The sequence below is a fragment of the Periophthalmus magnuspinnatus genome, chromosome 1, assembly GCF_009829125.3.
Source record: "Periophthalmus magnuspinnatus isolate fPerMag1 chromosome 1, fPerMag1.2.pri, whole genome shotgun sequence".
NCBI lineage: Eukaryota > Metazoa > Chordata > Actinopteri > Gobiiformes > Gobiidae > Periophthalmus > Periophthalmus magnuspinnatus.
The window spans coordinates 16,193,007-16,212,817 of NC_047126.1; the positions used below are offsets into that span (position 1 = coordinate 16,193,007).

General features: G+C 36.3%; 2 protein-coding genes across 2 annotated transcripts; one reads left to right on the top strand and one right to left on the bottom strand.

The window, feature by feature from the left end:
* Window positions 1–1,643: 1,643 nt before the first annotated feature.
* Window positions 1,644–14,983, top strand: zmp:0000001082 (integrin alpha-D). Its single transcript, XM_033992108.2, has 31 exons — window positions 1,644–1,747; window positions 2,973–3,087; window positions 3,212–3,300; window positions 4,223–4,305; window positions 4,379–4,493; window positions 4,647–4,777; window positions 4,914–5,056; window positions 5,153–5,306; window positions 5,435–5,570; window positions 5,654–5,727; window positions 6,317–6,434; window positions 6,941–7,083; window positions 7,669–7,815; window positions 8,371–8,568; window positions 9,247–9,377; window positions 9,447–9,604; window positions 9,669–9,832; window positions 9,904–10,020; window positions 10,779–10,846; window positions 10,928–11,069; window positions 11,413–11,505; window positions 11,575–11,654; window positions 11,722–11,799; window positions 11,878–11,953; window positions 12,208–12,315; window positions 12,400–12,453; window positions 12,523–12,639; window positions 12,711–12,824; window positions 12,919–12,978; window positions 13,736–13,846; window positions 14,281–14,983. The coding sequence occupies exons 1-31, from the start codon at window positions 1,702–1,704 to the stop codon at window positions 14,479–14,481; spliced, it is 3,564 nt and encodes a 1,187-aa protein (XP_033847999.2). The 5' UTR covers window positions 1,644–1,701; the 3' UTR covers window positions 14,482–14,983.
* Window positions 14,984–15,318: 335 nt separating this feature from the next.
* On the bottom strand, window positions 15,319–19,142 carry LOC129456172 (uncharacterized). The gene is made up of 4 exons (XM_055221111.1): window positions 19,043–19,142; window positions 18,834–18,952; window positions 15,880–18,533; window positions 15,319–15,500 (listed from the first exon to the last, which is right to left on the bottom strand). Exons 1-4 carry the CDS (start codon window positions 19,091–19,093, stop codon window positions 15,400–15,402), a joined length of 2,925 nt encoding a protein of 974 aa, XP_055077086.1. The 5' UTR covers window positions 19,094–19,142; the 3' UTR covers window positions 15,319–15,399.
* Window positions 19,143–19,811: the final 669 nt, after the last annotated feature.

Consider the following 19,811-nt stretch of genomic DNA (forward strand, 5'->3'; position numbering starts at 1 on the left):
CACTGGAACAGGAATCCGCGACAGAGGTGAGGTTGTCCAGCATACGGCTCCGGATCCGTGCCTCTCGGCTCCGGGAGGCGTGGCGGCGCTCCAGCTGCAGCAGGCGGGGTGACGAGGAGCGCGGCCACCTGGTGGTTAAGCTGTGCCACCTGCTGGGACAATGTCTGATTTAGCTCCAATAGAGTTCGAATGGATTGTTCATGCTGACCCAGCACCGCCTCGGGGTGAGAGTGCGTCAGGCGGCGCGTCTGGTCCGGATCTGAGCCTGCTTGGTCCATAGTGGCCAGACCGTTCTGTCGTAACGGTACGGATAGGACCAAAGGATGCAGACCAGAGCAGTTTTAACAGTGTTTATTTACAGCGGTGAAAATGCAGTCTTTAAACAGGTCACAAGAGCAGGTACAGGAACCGGGGAGCGGGAGACGGGTCAGGCGGGTGCGGTGCAGGTAGAGGCGGGCAGGACAGGACCAGGACGGGGATAGAAGCAGGTGCGGTACCAGGGCAGGCGGATCAGACGAAGACCAGAGCGGGGAGCGGGTGACAAACCAGAGACCAGGACCGGACAGGAGACGAGACGAGCAGGAGACGAGACGAGCAGGAGACGAGACGAGCAGGAGACGAGACGAGCAGGAGACAAGACGAGCTGGAAGCGATACCGGGACTGGAACGTGGCGGCAGGAGCTGGGCGAGTAGAGGCAGGAATCTGGAGGGTGCATAAATCCAAATGAGCATTTGCCGGAAAGTACCATATAACAAAGCTTAGCAAGAAACATTCACGTTTTACACGCGGACGGTCTGGCACCGAGTGTAGACTGCCAAGCCTTCTTGTACTCAGCAGCAGGTGGTGGTGATTAGGCTGATGCACCCCAGGTGTGCACGGGAGGAGTCAGGCACTCCACCCAGCTCCAGACACACAGGTAGGGGAGGGGGAGAGAGCACGGGAGGACAGGGAAACTGACATCATGACACATTCATTTTGTTTTTGAAAGGTGAAAGCCATTTGCAATAAAAAAGTAAAAAATAATTAAATAGTTAATTTGAATTTAATATTAATGGTTCAAAGAATGATCAGGCCGAATGGTCGGCCCCCAAACATATTCACATCACCAAATCTGGCCCTTTTTGCAAAAAGTTTGGACACCCTTGATGTAGACTAATGGAAAAATGTGTAACCATTGCATTCAAGTTTGTTTTTGTGAAGTTTGTGTTGCTATTGTATAAAAACACATTAACTAGATATGATTTTTGCTTATTGCATTATAGGCTACTAAAGTGCAGGTAGTACATTATGATCCACTATTTTAGATTAGCCAACTAACCTTAGGCTACTTGATCTTTATTGACACGATGAGCCAAAATCTGCAGTCTGCTCGAATAAGAACTTAATGTTAAACTAATTCAACAATTTAAGTTGATCTGGGTCACACTCTAAAAAGTGTAGGCTACAGTAAGTTATTTTTAATTGAGAAAGGCGTGGTAAATTGCCAAAACCACATGTCAAAATAGGAAGTGGTCAGAGAGAGAGCGAACAACTTAGGACATCCTCACTGAAAGAGGAAGGTGGCTGGTAATGTGTTTTTGCTGAGAGCATCTTATGAGAAGTGTGGCTCCACCTGTAGCAGAAACGCCTAGAAAAAGAGCACAGGAAACACTAGTCACACATGTTTAAACCGACCACACAGAGGCAACGCTGGCTCCAATATGCATCAAAAATGCAAACTTTTCCTCTTCTATATGTGCACAACAGGTAAGAACACTTTATATTGTAGGATATTGACTAGTTTTTGTAGACAGTAAAATGGCAGATCATGGGGTTGAAGGATTTGGGCAATTTTTCTGAGGATAACTGTGATTTCTTTTTTTTTTTTTTTTTAATATGATTCTGTGCAAAGTTCTCATTTTAAACACGTCCAGGAAAATGTACAGAAAAGATCAAATATGAAGTGATAAGCTATGTATTTCAAAGCATTTTGGTTTGTGGAGGAAATTATGGTAGCCTACTTCAAAAAAATTGTTTATTGCGTTCATTCAAATTTTCATTTTCGATTCATTTGTGATTAGTAGCATATCTGTTGTAGCTTTTGATAGTTTTTATTAAATTTTCTAACACAGTATGCAGTACAGGAAATGCTCAGATGTCTTGATCAACCACAAACGTGTGCTCGTGTAATGCCAGCCGCATTCTCTGCACCAGTTACTTCACATATAATACCTATGTGAAGACGGCTACTGAGACTGTTTTGCTTTATTATATTATTTTGTCTTTTCCAAGTGTAATAGACTACTTTATTTATTTATTACTATATCACAAAAAGATCTATAAAATCATGGCTATGTTACTAATATTGTGACCAGATTGACCAAAAAAGGAACAATCTGTTTTTTCTTTCTTGTAAAGTATTTCTCCTTTCTGTTCAAGCAGTGTCATGCCTTCTGTGGAAATCTTGAGTCAGTAGAATAAAAACAATGCCCTGTTGGAGTGATAAAAGTTAACTGTTCAAGTTAACTCAGATATTCCATGTAATTTTCTCGTTTCAAAACATTGTTGCAGTATGCAGTATGTGTGAACACACATAACATAATGTAACAGCACAGCATAGATAGAATTTCTCTTGAAGTTACAGATTCCATCCAGCTGAGCTTGTGGCTTTAATGGTTAGAAAGATGAGTGCTTCAGTGTGTCACTTAAGTACCAGGTCAGGTGCTCCTCAGGGTCACAGTGGAAAAAAATCTGAGATACTCTTGACTACAATAAAAAGCCCTTGGATGTGATTCTTGTATTCTTATGTTCTCGTATTCTTGTTTGCCCTGAAGAAGGATCCACATGTCCGAAATGTGTAGGGTAGTCCCTTTTTTACACTAAATGACTTTTTAATTTGGCGGGAGTGCCTTGGATTCTTCTCTTTGTTAATTTTGTGGCTTTCTTTGTTTAGCTCTAATGTAAATGTAATCATTATATTACATTTTAACAGTGAGCATTTCCTTGGCCTTTAATATTGACTTGAGGGACCCTGAAGTCTACAATGGAAGTGCAGATGATTTCTTTGGATTCAAAGTTCTACAGGTTGGATCCAAGAGCAACAAAGAGTAAGCATCCTTTATTTCTTTTGTAAAATAATAATATTTTTTCAGCAATAAGTGACATTTCTATGTTTAAACTGCATATAACAGAATTGCTGTTTCATCTGCATTAACTGTTGCTCCTCCACAGAATCGTAGTGACTGCTCCTCTTTATAACAATGGATCTGGTGCAGTTTATCTCGGAAGACAAAACCACAAATCTCCATTCACAGCAAAAGGTAACCAGCTGTCCTATTGAAACTAATATGGCTAAAGGTGCTCTATGTAGCTTTTCTTGTTGGAGTCTGTTATCTACTTGTCTCCATGGCCATGTTATTTGTTTAGCTCGGAATGTTTCACAGTATGGCATTAAACTGAGTTTCATTTCATTACTTACATGTGTTTTTCATTGCTATTACTGTGATCAAGTGCTTTGTGTTTAATGCAACTCCATGTTCAAATACACATATATCGTTTATTTTTCCCACCCACTCCTCATATTTTATGTGAGTCGATTTAACCAGTGGCGTGTGAACTTTCAGACTAAGCACACAGCTCATAACCACATCAAAATAATTATAAAACTTTATTTTTACTATATTGAAAGAAAATTGTCAAAGATTTCATGATAACAGTATAATCTAACTTCAGTCTATGTTGGCAAAGGTGCACCATGTATGTTGGTCACTCACTTGTCCCCATGTTTTGCTTTGCTTGAAATGTTCCACAGTATGGCATTAAACTTTTCTTGCATTTATTCAAGTATGTGTTGTTATTTCTAAATATTCCCTACATCTGACTTGCAACTTGACCTGGTTGTGTCTCTTACATCTAGTCATGGAGATAGATACATTTAATGCCATACTATGGACCATTCCAGCAAAAGCAATAACATTTATTTTTATTTTATTAAAGATAGCCCTCAGACATCTCCATGGAGAAGCAGATCCATCTGTCCAGAACTATAAACCAAACTTCATATAACTCCCATAACCTTAGAATTTTATCTGCCTTTTCATAATCTTTTTAGCCCTTTTGTTCATATCGTATCATCTCTATAACTAGGCAGTGGTTACATGTTTTATTTGTATATTGACGTTTACTTGGCCTGTGAATCTGTTCAAATCCATGATTCATTTAATGATTAATACTTTGTTCCAGCTGTCACTGTTGGAGCGAAGGAATTGCCTGTTAAGCACTTTGGGTTGTCAATAGCAAAGGATCTCACACAACATCAGCTTACTGTACGTCCTCAATAATTAAAATGTACTGTTATATCCTTTACTACTTTAATAATGATGTAAACTAATCTTTCAGGTTTGCAGTCCCAATGTTGTTGTTAGATGTAATGAAAACTCCTACATGAACAGTGTGTGCTACAATCTCACTGAACAATTAGAGGAGCAGTCAGTCTTCAAACCTGCTTTTCAAGGTGGGAATGTTTCTGTTTTCAAATTACTCTAAAGCATTGTCAATATTATTTTATATTAATCAGTATTCTTACTTCTTCTACTGAACAAGGTGTATTAATGTGAGATATTTTTTTCTGTTTTTGCTAATCCAAATTACAAAAATATATTTTCAGATTGCACCAAAAAGACAGTGGACCTTGCTTTTCTGTTTGATGGATCATTAAGTATGACAGAGAAAGAGTTTGAAGAAAATAAGTATTTCATTGAGGATATCATGTCAAACCTTAAAAACACTTCTATAAAGGTAATTATTTATAACTAGCTTGGCCATACAAACTATTTTTCAAGTTTATTTCAAGAGCAAAGAAGGACTCGCTGGCCAAGCTCTATAGCATCATGTTATTAATTTACTTTCCATAGTTTAGATTTTTGTTCTTTAGTTTGCAGCGGTGCAATTTTCAACTGAAGTAAGGACAGTTTTCACTTTTAATGACTACACAGAAGATACAGCCAGCACTAAGCTCAAAAAAGAACCACAATTAAGGAGTCTCACCAACACCCACAAGGCACTGGATTTTGTTCTGTGAGTTTGAGATCAACTTGAAGTCCTGATGCTATTTTATTTACAAGCTTATTTATGTCAGAGACCTGTTCACATCCTTTTTTTTTACCATTTCAGAAAGGAGCATTTAAACAATACTTCAAGTGGAGCATCTCTAGATGCAACCAAAGTGCTGGTTTTAATCACAGATGGAGATCCAAGTGACTCTGATAGAGCATATGGGTCTATCATGAAGTATGACTCAATGGGCATAATTCGATTGGTGATTGGAGTAAGTTAGAACACTCTGATTATACTAAAATACTAACTTATCTACATGGGGTCAAATAACTTATTAACATTAACAAAATTTGTCTGTGCTTGGAACGATTTGGATAATTTCTGTCTTCCTTTTTCCAGGTGAAAAAAGTGGATGTAACAAAATTGAAACTTATTGCTTCAGAGCCTAAGGACAATAACACATTTCACATTGAGAACTACAATGGATTGACTGGGGTGCTGGAAAACTTCCAAAAGAAGATCTTTCAAACTGAAGGTTTAAAAAAAAAATAAATTCATTCTGCACATAAAAAAACAAACAAACTCGTGACTCTATGGTTAACATTTCATTATATTCAGGCTCCAAAGCAGCTCTGGCTGGAGACTTGACTGAGGAAATGTCTCAGACTGGATTCAGTGCTGTCTATGGCAAAGTAAGCAGATCATTCAGGTTTATTTTTGTATAGACTCCCAATTGGCAAATCGCAAAGGCTGCAATTACTAAAGTAACGTAAAGTAAAGCACAGTTTCTGTCAGTTCATTGTTCAGTCTTAAATCAAATGTTAATGTTCCCATATAAGTTTAAAATTCATACTATTAACAGAATAAGAATAAACTAATACTTTATTGTTTCCCATGGGAGAAATTTGTTTTGAAAGAGGAGTTCACATGCTTTAAAAAATACATCACAACAACATAAGCCTATACAAACAACATCCATCATTGAACATAAATAAATAAGAGACCAAGAATAACCACCAATGATACACCGTCAGGGAACTTTAAGTCTCTCTGTGCAGGTATGCACTTCAACGTCTTATGTTCTATTAGTAATTACACATTCCCTAAGTCAATTTGCAGTTCTGATTGCACATTCCCTTGACCTATGTGCTGGAGAATGTGCAATCAAAACTGCACATATACTTTTAAATCTTGATTTAAAAAACTGTAAATGTAAAATGTATTCTCAATAATAGTTGCTTTTTATTTAAAAAAAATTACTTAAGATTTCTCTGTTGACAGGATACTCTGCTCTTGGGCTCGGTGGGCTCACAGACATGGAGAGGGTCTCTTCATGAGCTTCAAGGAAAAACTGAGACACAGATTCAGGATTCAGAGCAGAAGGAAGACTCTTACATGGGTATGGGCTCCTTAGATCGGAAGTCTGTTCAATTATTTGACGAAAACTGCATTATATGCCAGTGTACTACTGTGCACCACTAGCTGTGCATTAGACATGGTACAATCTATACTGATTATACGTGGTTCTGCTATAGTTAGTGCAGACTTAAGGAAAGAGAGATATGAGTAATATATTAATTTACAAACTGAATGTTGGAAGTTTTAGTAGAATTTGTTATTTAATGTGATTGGATAAGCCATTGTCTCTAATTGGTAGCCATATTTTCAATAGTCTGCCCCAGAACATCTGTGGCTACATTTTCAGCAAATGAAATGAACATTTATTTAGTGTTGCAATTAGTAAAACACATCGGGTGTACAATAATACAACATTTAATAAATGAAGGTAAATTTGTGATCAGTTGCAGACAGTTATTATTTTATAACTGTCTGCATTTTAAAGAAAAGTGATACTTGTCCTCCAAATGAACCTCTGTCTGTTTTATTGGTCTGCCATTACTGTAGGTTATTCTGTGTCTGTGGGGGAAAAGAACACGACTGCACTGTATTTCACTGGAGCTCCGAGATACCAGCACATGGGACAAGTTGTGCTTTTTACATCCACAGCCGGCAAGTGGACTCCTACTCAAAGGATCAATGGAGAGCAGGTGGAGAGCTACACAACTGTTATTCCTGTAGATGTATAGCTTATCAAGAGGCCTACAAAAGTTTATTTGTCTTCTTCTAGGGGCTAGGGATTGACAATATATCGGTGCTCATATTGATATTGATTTCCCTGATCTTGGACAATTAGTTTTAAAAACAAGACGATGTCCATGCTAATTCATTTAAATTTAGACTGATGAGTTAAAATAGAAGAGCAATGAAATTAAAGAGATCGCTATTAACAACCAAAACTATCAGTTACATTCCAGTCCATTTGTGGGCCATTCTAAAGGTTTTATAATATTGGCATGACATGGGCGAATATTGGTTATTGTCTACATCCCTACAATGCACTAAAAAAATCTTGTGTAAACCCTTTTTCAACTTTTTATCATACTTTAACTTTCACTTGTAGGAGTGCATGTCTTTCTTCTTGTAATTACTTATGAAAGGGCACAATAGATACAAAATGGAGGTTACAACACGGAAACCAGAGCATTTTTTTTTTCTGGCATCTTCTTTAGCAATGAAATCAAACAATACAACAGTATTTATTATTTACAGTGTATTAATGTCTTTATGTCCAGCATGGTTCGTACTTTGGTGCAGAGGTGTGCTCCGTGGATGTGGACTCTGATGGAAACACTGACTTCCTGTTTGTGGGAGCTCCCCTGTTTTACCAGACACATCATGTGGCGGAGGGCAAGATCTACATCTACAAACTGACGCACGATGTGAGAATTACAGTCATGCTTCAGTAGAGTATAGTACTTCATAGAGCTGGGTGATAGGATGATAAAAATCGATCATATCATTAATCAGTCCTTCTCTGTTTTATGCACTTCCGTTCTCACACACACACACCCGCTCCTCCTATTAGTCAGCCTCTGTCATGCTCTGAGGGTGTGACAGGTAGCTTTTTCCAATCACTGTGAAGTGGGATTCTTTGAAAAAGAGGATGGCTGTAGTTATCTATTAAAGGCAAGTTAGTAATGTGCATGAATGATGATAAAATTTAAATTGTGATTTGGCTCTAGCATATGGCATCCATCCCTATTACTAAAAGTTGCTTTAAAATTTCATGCATTATTATTCTCTCTTAACACCTTATAGTCAGGGATAGATTGACGGAAGGTGTGACGATAGCAACTCTGATCTCCACCAGGCACTTACGCCCCATATTTGAAGGAAAGCTCAGGTATGAAAGTGTCTTGTCCTTGGCAGGCAAACACTCAAGCCACGAACCCAAAGCTGCCCTAACACCACAGTTTTTGTCTTTTGTTCCACAGATGAAGCTGATAAAACTACATAACATCACTGCACATGTCATGGGGCGGTTTGGCACCACTATCGCCAGTGTGGCTGATGTGAATGGGGACGGACTCCGAGACGCAGTTGTTGGGGCCCCACTTGAAAACCAGAATAGGGGAGCAGTGTATCTGTACCTCGGGGACAGGACCAGAGGCATACGGAGCACACACAGCCAGGTATATAGATACATGTATATAGATACAGGTACAAAATGTTACTCAAAATTATGCCTTAAAATGTTCTCATAAACAAAGAGGCAAAGAGAATTGCTGGACTTCACGTTACTTCACATTACTTCACATTACTTTGAACTGGAACAATATGGTTTAGTTTAGTTTATTAGTTTATTTGATAGGGACAATGTGCAAACACATTAAAGATGCTTTGCACCAGATTATAGCTGAAGCTAGTTTTCATCTGTAGAAGTTCCTTCCTTAAAACAATGGATCAAAGAACGTTCAGTATTGGACTGGAAACACTAACATATATAGCCAAAGGAAAATGAAAAGGTTTTGTAAAATCATGGGAACCCTATATGAACATTTTAAGAACTGGAAAGTAGAGTGTTTTATAATTATCTTTTTATCTTTGTATTGTTGTAACACTTTGATACTAGATATTTCATTTTGACTTTTGTAAAGAAGGTATGTTCTTTAGTATAAGCTTCATCAGGGGTGTGTGTGTGTGTGGGTGTGTGTGTGTGCTGTGAAGGTGTGATTGAATGCCTTTGTTCTGTTTCTTTTTTGACCTTTGTTAATGTGGTCAAATTGTTTATGTAAAATGCATTTTCTGAAAAAACAATAAACATATTGGAGGATTATGCCTTAAAATTTGACAAAACACTGTTGTTACAGAGGATCCTGGGGGAGAATGTACATCCTAAACTACAGCTCTTTGGCCAGTCCATAGACGGCAGCATTGATGTCGGGAATGATGGTCTGCCTGATCTTCTTATTGGCTCACGTGGATCTGCAGTTGTTTTAAAGTTTGTAAATGCTACTAAGAAAACTGAAAATGATCTAAACATTTATTGATTGTCATTTTCTGGTTGCAGATCCAAGCCAGTGTTCAACATTACGACTCATTTGATGTTTGACCCTCATGAAATCCATATTGACAAAATCAAATGTCCAAGCAACAATGATGACTTTATACCTCTGGTCACTTTAACAGTCTGCTTTCAAATGGTAGAGGCAACCAAGAGCTCTGCAGGTATAAGAGTTAAGAAAATGTCAACAATTTAGTGGTGTTAAACATCTTAAACGCTTCTGTGCAGGAGCTGTGAAACCTGGACTGAACATCTCCTATTTTCTGGATGTCGACCCAATGAGACAAACGTTTAGAGGGTTTTTTAATTCAACCACAAAAAAGAGAAACCTAACTGAAACTTATGAGTTGATAGATAAAGAAACCTGCTTCAACCACTCTGTTTACATGCTGGTTAGTGGACAAATATTGTATACATTTAAAATATAAAACTTAGTCCTGTTAATCACAATTTTGTATTTCAGAAATGTGTAACTGATACATTGTCACCGATCGAAATTCACATGAACTTTTCACAAATGGAGATCGAGAAGGCAGATGTAGCACTCAACTCTGACAGTGATAAGGAAACATCTGTGGAGGTATAAGCCGGTTGTTATCTTTAAGTGTTTGGTTTTCCGGTTCATGTGGAAAAAATAGTAGACCAAATATATATGTGCAGCGTTTAGGCTCTATTTGATCAAACCCTTAACCTATAAGCTCAACTGAGCTTCTAAATGAATAAAAATACAAAATGAAAGTGTGCGTAAAGTTTTATAGCACATGTGTCATACTCAAGGCCCGTGGGCCAAATGCGGCCTGCCACATCATTTTATGTGGCCCGCGACAAAGGAAATTAAAAGGTATGATTGTCTTAAAATGTCAGTTTATCATTAAATACACAGTTAAATAGCCATTTTTTCATGTCTATGCAAATCCATATGCAATATTTGTAACTTGAATAAGCAATAAATATAGAAACGGTTAATTAACAAGATTAAAAAAGTAGTTGCATTTATTTTACATTAAATTTGGCTAGATTTAGTGACATTTATTTTACAGTTAATTACATCTGGCCCTTTGAGAACAACCATTTTGTTGATGTGGCCCTTTGTGAAAATGAGTTTGGCACCCCTGCTTTATAGTCTTCTTAAATATTTGAATTCATCATTTCACAATATAAACAAATAATTAATGCATATATCCTGTAAAAAAAGGCTCAGTTGTGGTTAGACACGTGTTGTTGGCAAAAAAAAGTATTGATTTAAGTCAGTTATTTGACTTGCAGTTGCATGCACCCTGTCTAAACTGCTGACGAAAAAAGCTGAAGATTTGACTAAATGATATTCTGATTGAACAGGTTCCCTTTGAAAAGAGATGTCGCAATGACACCTGCATTGCTGAAATTGAAGTGGATTTTGACTTTATGTATGTAACTATGACATTATATATTATATATTGAATATTTGATTAAAACAAATTTAACTTTTATTCCTCCTCCACTTTCAGGACTCCATCTTTAGTTGTGGCAGATCATAACTACTTCAATGTGAGCGTGACTTTGTTCAATCGAGGTGAAGACTCCTACAACACCAGTCTCACCATATACCACTCTCTAGGACTGTCCTTCGCCAGGATGAGTCTAGCTCAGGTGACTTTAACATTTTTTTTGGCCCATAGATTTTATTGGACATTACAGCATGTTGTGTAGAACAGGGGGTGAAGACTGGGGGGAGACATTCTGGATATCGTCTAAGATCACAACCTGCAAATAATCCTCTTAAGTGATGTGCACTTTTAAATTTCCAATACTACACATTACAGACATCTACCAATATTATTAACATGATGTAAAACATAATACAATAGAAAATAAAGAGAGAACACAAGTCCATGAAGAGAAGTAGAATTAAACATATTTATAAATAAAACCTAAAATTGTGAAACTGTATAATTTATACCTGTATTATTTTATTCCTTTTGAAATAAAACAGGATTCAAAGTCCAAACCACTTTACAGCTGTCGTGACTATGAAGACAGAACACTGTGTGGCGTCAGTCTTCCTGTTTATCGCAGCCAATCACAGGTCAGAAAAATGCAGTTTCAAAATGAGTATGAACTTTGACTTAAAATAATTTGTGCTTTTTCTGTTAAGGCCAAATTCATGAGTGTTTTCCATGTTATAAGAGAGTATGAGTGGAAGGAGTCCTTATCAGTGAATATCACGGGACACAGGTAAAAAAAAACATTCAAACTTAAAATTTTTTTTTTTTTTCTAATTGTTCATTTTAAAAATCCACAGCGATAATCAAAACTCAAGTAAAGGCTTTGTGGTCAAAGACATCCCAGTTCAATTTGAAATTAAAATGGTACTTTTAGTGTAAGTACAACATTATTATCTTTATACTTTTACCATTATTTTCAACATAAATTAAATACGACTGTATATATGTTTAAGACATGAAGACAGCATCACTTACATGAACTTTACCACCGAGCATCCTGCCCCAAGAACATTGGTTACCAAATATACAGTAAGAGGTTCACTGGTCACATGTTTTGCACATTACATCCATGAATAGTTTTATAACAAAATCTCTTAAAAATGTAAACTCATAGATAAAAAATTTGATGTTTGGAATGACCAATAGATGGCACTACAGTGACTAAATCTGTTAAAAGTGTGATCACTGAATGTTGTTTAAAAACAGGAATTAGCAAATACTAAAATGTTTGTGCATTTAGTTTGCTATAATATATTCTAATATGGTCTTGTGCCTATTTTCAGGTAGAAAATTATGGGTGGAGGCATTTTCCTGTGAATGTGACTCTAGTTTTTCCCACAAAACTCGAACATGGCTTTGAAATGATGAACTATAAAGTCTTTATTGAGCAGGTAAACTTGGGACCTGATGAATACAAGTTAACTTTAAAGATTAAAAAAAATTAATAATATATATATATATATAATTTTTTTAAGAATACAACTCAGTGCAGAGAAAGTGACCTGGAATCTCCTTCATCTCAAAATAATGTGAGACATGATTAATTATATTGATTGATTGATTGATTGATTGATTGACTGACAATATTTTGTTTGCAGTACTGCACTCCAGAGCGAGAATGCAAGTACATAGTTTGTGACCCTTTTCTACTGACCAATGCATCTGTGGAGTTTGAATTGTCTGGACAAGTGCAGTTTAAAGACCTCAGTCAACTGGTAAGCACATACAACAGACACCAGTATTTTGTGTTTTTTTGATAATAACAGTAAATGTCCTCTTGTCACAGGATGTACCTTTCCTGAAGCGATACACTGGTGACGGCGACATGATTGAGTTTGAAAGTTTTCTATTTGTTGCATATGACACAAAGAAGTATTCACTGGACTCTTACAATCAAAAGGTGTGTTACAAGAGTTTAATTTATAATGTATTCATTCAAACTCATGTCAACAAAAATAGTTATTACATTTGAATATGGTTTTTTTTTTGGGCAGCGAAAAAGGGAGAGTCCAGATGACAGCTTCGGGGAGGACATTGAGCCAGTAGTGAAATCGGTATGTTAGACGTTGATAGATTCATGTTTAAAGGTGCACTGTATAACTTTTCTGGTGAAGCATCCAATGGAGAGGCCACGTGGCTTACAGTAAGAATGCATTTTTGAGGTATTTAATTACCTATAAAACACCTATAGCTAAATAAATGCAAAATTAGATATGCTTATTGCCATAGAGTGGAACATTTCAGGCAAGAAAATAACTGCAGAGAAAAGCATCTTAATGTTAAAGAAGACCTGTTGTGCTTGTGTGTGCTGCATAATTATAATCTATGACATCTGGACCATTATGTTATAATTTGCACATTCTACATCGCAATATTTATCTAAAACAACTTAGAAACAAGTCTGCTGACTTTCACCTTAGAAAACTCCGGTGCTCAATGGGAGCACACTTATCATCGATTGAGAAAATAAAATTTAAGAAGGAAGTAATTACAGCATATGCCAGTGGTGGTGAAAATGGAGATTTATTGTCAATGTGGTGTCTTGAAAATAAGAGATTAAAGATTGCTCAAACAAGTACAAATCACTCCTAAAACAACTCGGGGAGGGTAAATGAGAAGGGGAAACAATTATAAAATGGTTAAAAGCTATGAAAAGTCAATTTTGCATAATATTTTGCATAGTAAATTACAGGAAATCCTACTAAGGTGACCAGAGTATTCAAGTGTATGAATAATGCATTGTATAGGACATTTTTAGTTGTCACCCCTTAACAATACAAATGTAGTAAAAATGCACTTTTTCCCCAACAGAGTGAGGTCCTCATTGAGCTGATCGTTTTACCTGACATGATGCTCATCATTATGACTGGATCCATAGGGGGCCTGTTGTTGATAATTCTCATCACACTCATCATGTTTAAAGTAAGAAAAATACTTCATTTATTAAATGTTTCCACTGGTCATCATATTTCAAAAGTTTATTTTATTTTTTAAAAATAGATAGCATATCTCTTGATCAAAGTGCAGATGGATGCAGAAAAGTGTAGCTATGTGTGTGATAATAAACAAAACTATTGATGTGTTGCATGCTACTTTCTTGTTTACAATGGCTATATTATTTTTTATCTGTATATTGCATAGATCTATTTGAAATGCTAATTTTGCACTTTTGTTCTGTCCATACTGTAGTCTATTTTTATTGAACACTTTTCATGCACGACTTTATTTAATATTAGTTTATAGTTTACCATTATTAGTCTGTTTTATGTTGCACCAAACCGCTGAAGCAACATACTAGTTTGCGAATTCTGTTAACTGACAATGGCAATAAAACCTTTTCTGATCCTGATCTGTAGTTGGGATGCTTTAAGAGAAAACTGCACGACATGGTCCAAGAGGAGGATGACGCTGATGAGACAGGAGTTACAAATGGAGTGGCTAGTTATTCCTCTGAAACAGAGGACAAAGAGGACAAAGAAGACAAAGATGAACCGGAAGAGGACAAGGAGCTTTTGGAAAAAAAGGAGATGTCCTCGATCCCAACAACTGATGTGTAAAGACTGGACAGGAGTGTGACAAACAACTTGGGAGGAAAGTTACCTTTGGACATGATTTTCCCTCAAACTTACAAAGCTACAACGGCAATCTAAGTGTCAATAAAGCTGTCCAGTGTAGTGCCAAGTTCTGAATTACTCAAAAAAGAAAAGTGTAAAAATATGTTATCTGTTTTGGTGAGGTTAACAGAATTATACTCTTTTCTTTAAATGAAAAGTCTTGGCTGCTATAATTGCTATATTGTAATACTGAGATTTAAAATGTGTCAAAACAGTCTTTTCTTCAGGTTGTCTGCACTGAAATTGAGCAAAGGATCATTAATGTATTTCCTTTAGCTTTTTGTTTGTTATGTAACAAAACAATGCTTTTAAGCAAAAGAGCCTATGACATTTTACATGGAAAAAGGAACTTGACAAAGCTTGACAATCATGTTTAGAAGATTAACCATGCAAGTTATTCAATTCAATGACAGCTAGGGGCACTACCACTTAACAATAAAACCTGGTAAAAACTGGCCCCTTTAGTGGATTTATGAATTGTTATAAATTTGCTCTTAGCTGTAATGTATTGTATATTCTGTACAGTTTTACAGTGAGTTTTGTGTGAAATGCATTTTGATATATGTGTATGTTGAGATAACAGAATAGCCTGTAATTATTCTAATGTGACATTATTTACATAATGAATTATGAGAATTTTCCTTTTTTTTTTTTTAGCTATGCCTAAATATAATAACTGATAATCCAATTTAAGACATCATAGTGTAAGTATTATAAACTTTATTTGACCAGTGTTATTGTACAGGTTTAGAGCACAACATGACAAACAACGAACATGTCAATAAAATGGACTTAATTTACTTGTTCACAATTTATTCATCTAACAGAAAATGTTTAATTTCATTTCAGAAAAATACTGAGTTAACCTGAATGGATACTGCCTTTAACACAGACTTGATGTTCTTGCTGCTCGTACGGTTGCAACTGCTGAAAAAGTGTCCTCAAAATTGAATTAGGAAGTCCTGTACAAGCAAAAGATACATCACTTACTCAATATCATTCAAGTAATTTATATAGAGGTGGGTAGAGAAGCTACAAATTGTACTATCATTACCTCTAAAATGTATTACTCAAGTAGAAGTATAAAGTAGTGGTCCAAGAAATTACAGTAAGTAGTAAGAGTAAAAAGCTATTTGGGAAAGCTTTAACTTGAGTCAACGTACACAACACAATATTAAAAACTGCTCAAAATCTGGTAAGGATAGACCACAAAAAGGAAAAAAAGTAAATAATATCTGACAGTTAAAAGTATGGCGTCTGAAAAGTACAATTTTAAACATAAAAATACTCTACCCACCTCTACATTTCTGGTATAATTTATAAAGTCTACTAAAAACTTACCGTTGTTATTTTGCTGGGGACTTGCTGGTGCTGTATTAGACACATTGGATAAGTTAGTTGTTGCACATTTCTTTCTAGGTTCATTTTTACTTTCTTCAGTCTGTTTATTTCCAGTATTAGATGCAATGTACTGTCTCTTATGTGATAGTTTACCATCCATAGACTGGGGTAGGTCGGTCAAACAAGGCACCTTTGAATCATTTGTCACTGAAGATTGATCAAGAGGGGAAATATTGTGAAATAATTTGGCACTTTCAGTTTCTGGGTTTTCCCCTTTTGACATGGCAGAAGAGGAGACTGGATTCTGACAGTTATTTAAAGTTTCTATCCTTCCTGCTGCCTTGCTACTGCTACTTTCACTACATTGACTTTGCTTTGTTGCTTCACTTGCATCACATTCAACTTTTGTATTATCAGAGATGGATTTTTCAAGTTTTTGAGGTTGAACAGTAGATGTCTGATCCACATCTAAAATATATTGGAGTGACTTGCTAGGGGGAGTTTTAGCTCTGTCAGGGTCATTTTTACTTTTTAAATTGGACATTGCAGAGGGGCAATTCAACTTTTGTGCATTAGTTTTAGTACTTTCATTTACCAAACTCACCTCTCCATAACTGCTACTACTCTGATTATTTCTGCTTTCTGATGAATTCTGAGTAAATTTATTTTGCTTTGCCGTAGACTTGACTTGATTTGAATCACTGTTTTGACATTTGGATTTTTCAACATTGTGGGCACTTAATGCATCTGTGTTGTCACTGGCACTTTTGTTATCAGCTGGCATGAGACTTGCAAAAAGACTTTGAAATGACTTGGCAGGAAGCGTTTTGAGAGTTTCAGTGTCTTCTGACATTTGATCAGAGCCTGGAGTGAGACTTGCAAAAAAACTGTGAAATGATTTCACAGGAGGAGTCTTAGCACTTATGTCATCCTTTCTGTTTGGAACATTCAATTCTGATGTTGCAGAGGAAGTGACCAACCCTTGATTACCGTTACTTGGTGTTTGCTTGCTTGTACTTGTTTCAACTTGCATATAGTTACTATGGATACTATTCTTTGATCTTTCAGATGTATTCTCAGTGCACTGTCTTGGCTTTAAAGTTTGACTTGAATCACATTTAACTTTCTGACGATCACAAATTGAGTTTTCAACTTTTTGGGCACTTGGTACAGCTGGTTTGTAACAAACACTATTGATAACAGTTGATGCATGACCAGAGTTTTGAGTGAGACTTGCAAAGAGACTTTGAAATGACCTTGCAGGAGGAGTCTTAGTACTTTCAAAGCCTTCCTCATTATTTGAACATTTTAAATTGGCTGTCACAGAGGTGGAGACCAACTTCTTACCATGACTATCTGTTTTACTATTTGTTCTCATTGGTTTACTTGAGTGTACTGCTTCATTTGAACCACAATTGTTCTTTTTACTAGCACAAACTGATTTCCCACGTTTTAGGGTTAGTACAGCTGGTTTATCACTGGCTTTATCGCTAACAGTTGATTGATCGGAGTCTAGAGTGAGACTTGCAGAAAGACCATGGAATTTCTTAGCAGGAGGACTTGTATCACTTTCAATTTCCCTTTTGTTTTTACTACTGCAGCCAATGCTACTGCTAACCTTTTGACTAGCACAATCAGATTCAAATCTTGGGGCACTTTGGACAGTTGTGTTGCCACTAATACTATTAGCAGTTGACATTCTATGCAGATCTGGAGTAAGACTTGCAAAAAGACCATTTAGTCTTGATGTTGTTTTGTTACAGGGAGAAGCCACATTTTCTTTCCTATTTTCTGCAACATTTTTAAGGATACTTGATGGGGTTTTCAGGCTTGTTTCGCTGTGGGTTTCCTTCAGGTTTTGTTGAACTAGTGTCATCTGTTTTTTAAATGAAGTATTGCTTAAACATGTGTAATTATTTTTCAAAGAGGGTGTGGGTTTTGAATCACGTTCGCATCCAAATTTGTCTTGAGGGATCAGATATTTTGGAGACGGACAGTTACTTCCCATTAGAGAAATATATTGCCTATTACAGTCCGTAGCGACCTTCTTATCCTTAAAAATTGAATTTGGTTTGTTAGATATTGCTGTCAATTCTCCTTTTGCCTGTAACAGTTCACATTCCATTTCTGCACTACAAAAAACTTGTTTCAAATTACTTTTTTCACATGGTTTGTTGTAATATACAGATGTTGTCGAGTCCTGACAAGATGGTTTCCTGAACGTTTTTGCCTGTATGCTTGGTAAAACACTGTATTTATCATCTAATATTAAGCTAGTTTCCTTATCTTTTGATTCAGATAATTCTACTGCTGCTTGGGCTATGGATGCAGTTGTAGCAGAGTTAACATTGGCGACGGAGTAAGAAGAGTTGATCAAATCTGAAGAGCTGTTATCGCTCATTTTTGGATCATATAGTTCTTGAATTGGGGCAGTGTAAAGGCATGGTTTGAAAATTTTGGGTCCGAGGATGGCTTCCACAGAGTAGCACACAGGTCCTGGTTGGTCCAAAGCAGAGGGTAAAGAGTCTTTCTGCTCTACATAATTTTCAGTTTGTGGTATATTGTCATCTTCTGTTACATTAGCTTGTTGTTCCTCGTTTGGCATCGAAGTGTCCTTGTCAACAGCTGTTTCTGAACTTTGGTAAAAACTCGGCCTAAAATAAACACGGAATATACTGTTAATACAGTTTTGCATAAATAAGTAATGGAATGACTGAGGCAAATGTAGCATGAAATATACATTAATTATGAATTATGAGCCAAAAACTAAAACATTTTCACTTAAGACAGACTCTGAATAAATCTAAATAATAAAGGTTAAACAAAAAGAATAAAAACTGAAATGAGAAAGTAAAAGTTTTATATATATATATATATATATATATATATATATATATATATATAAAAATAATAAAAAACACAAACTTTTTTTTTTTTGGAACCTGTAACCTTACCTGCCCATTGGTATGACAATGTCCACAGTTGTGTTTTTCTCAACTCCTACAGACACATTTTCAGTCTGACTTAAAGCCTCTTCTGTTTTCTTTCTGAGTTCATTTTCCCGCTGTATAAACTGTAATAATAACAAAGAAATAAATAACACAAATCCAATCTGAACTACTTTACTTTTGTGTATTTTTTTGTATATTAAAATGTTACTCACATCATCCAAAAGCTTTCTTGTGAAGTCAGTCAGCGGGTCATGGGAAAACATGCAGACGTCTCGTCTGCAGTTGCCTTTTATGTGGAAAAACTTACAAGGAAAAGTCTGTAAAACTCAAATTAAGGAGATGTCTAATGGTGGTAATTGTAGCAGTAATAATAGTATAGTAATTATTAAAATGTCACTCCTATTGCACTTTACAAGGTTGACAAAATATTTTAAAAGTACCGCACTGTAGTCACTATTCATTCACGCCATAACTGCTGGTAGTAATCTACTATTGTAACCACAGCTGCCCTGGGGTAGACTGACAGAAGAAAGTCTGCCAATCTACACCATCAGCCCCTCTGACCACCATTCTTACGTCGGCAAGACAGGTGCAGTGTCTTGCTAAGTCAGTGAATGCTGCACAAAAAGTTGTATCAGATGCAGCAGGACAAACTGTGCTAATAATATTGGTAGTAGCAATAGAACAGGGGAGTCAATCACATTTTCACCGAGGGCCACATCAGCCAAATTGCTACCTTCAAAGGGCCAGATGTAAAATAAATGTAACTCCTTTATTAACTTTTAATTAACTGTTTCTGTATTTATTACAAATATTGCATATTTGCATATTCATTTGCATAAGTGTAAAAATATGCCTGTGTAACTACATATCTCTTGATAAAATGACAAGTTAAGACCATCATATCTTTTAATTTACCCTGTCGAGGGCCACATAAAATGATGTGGAGGGCTACATTTGGCCCATGGGCCTTGAGTTTGA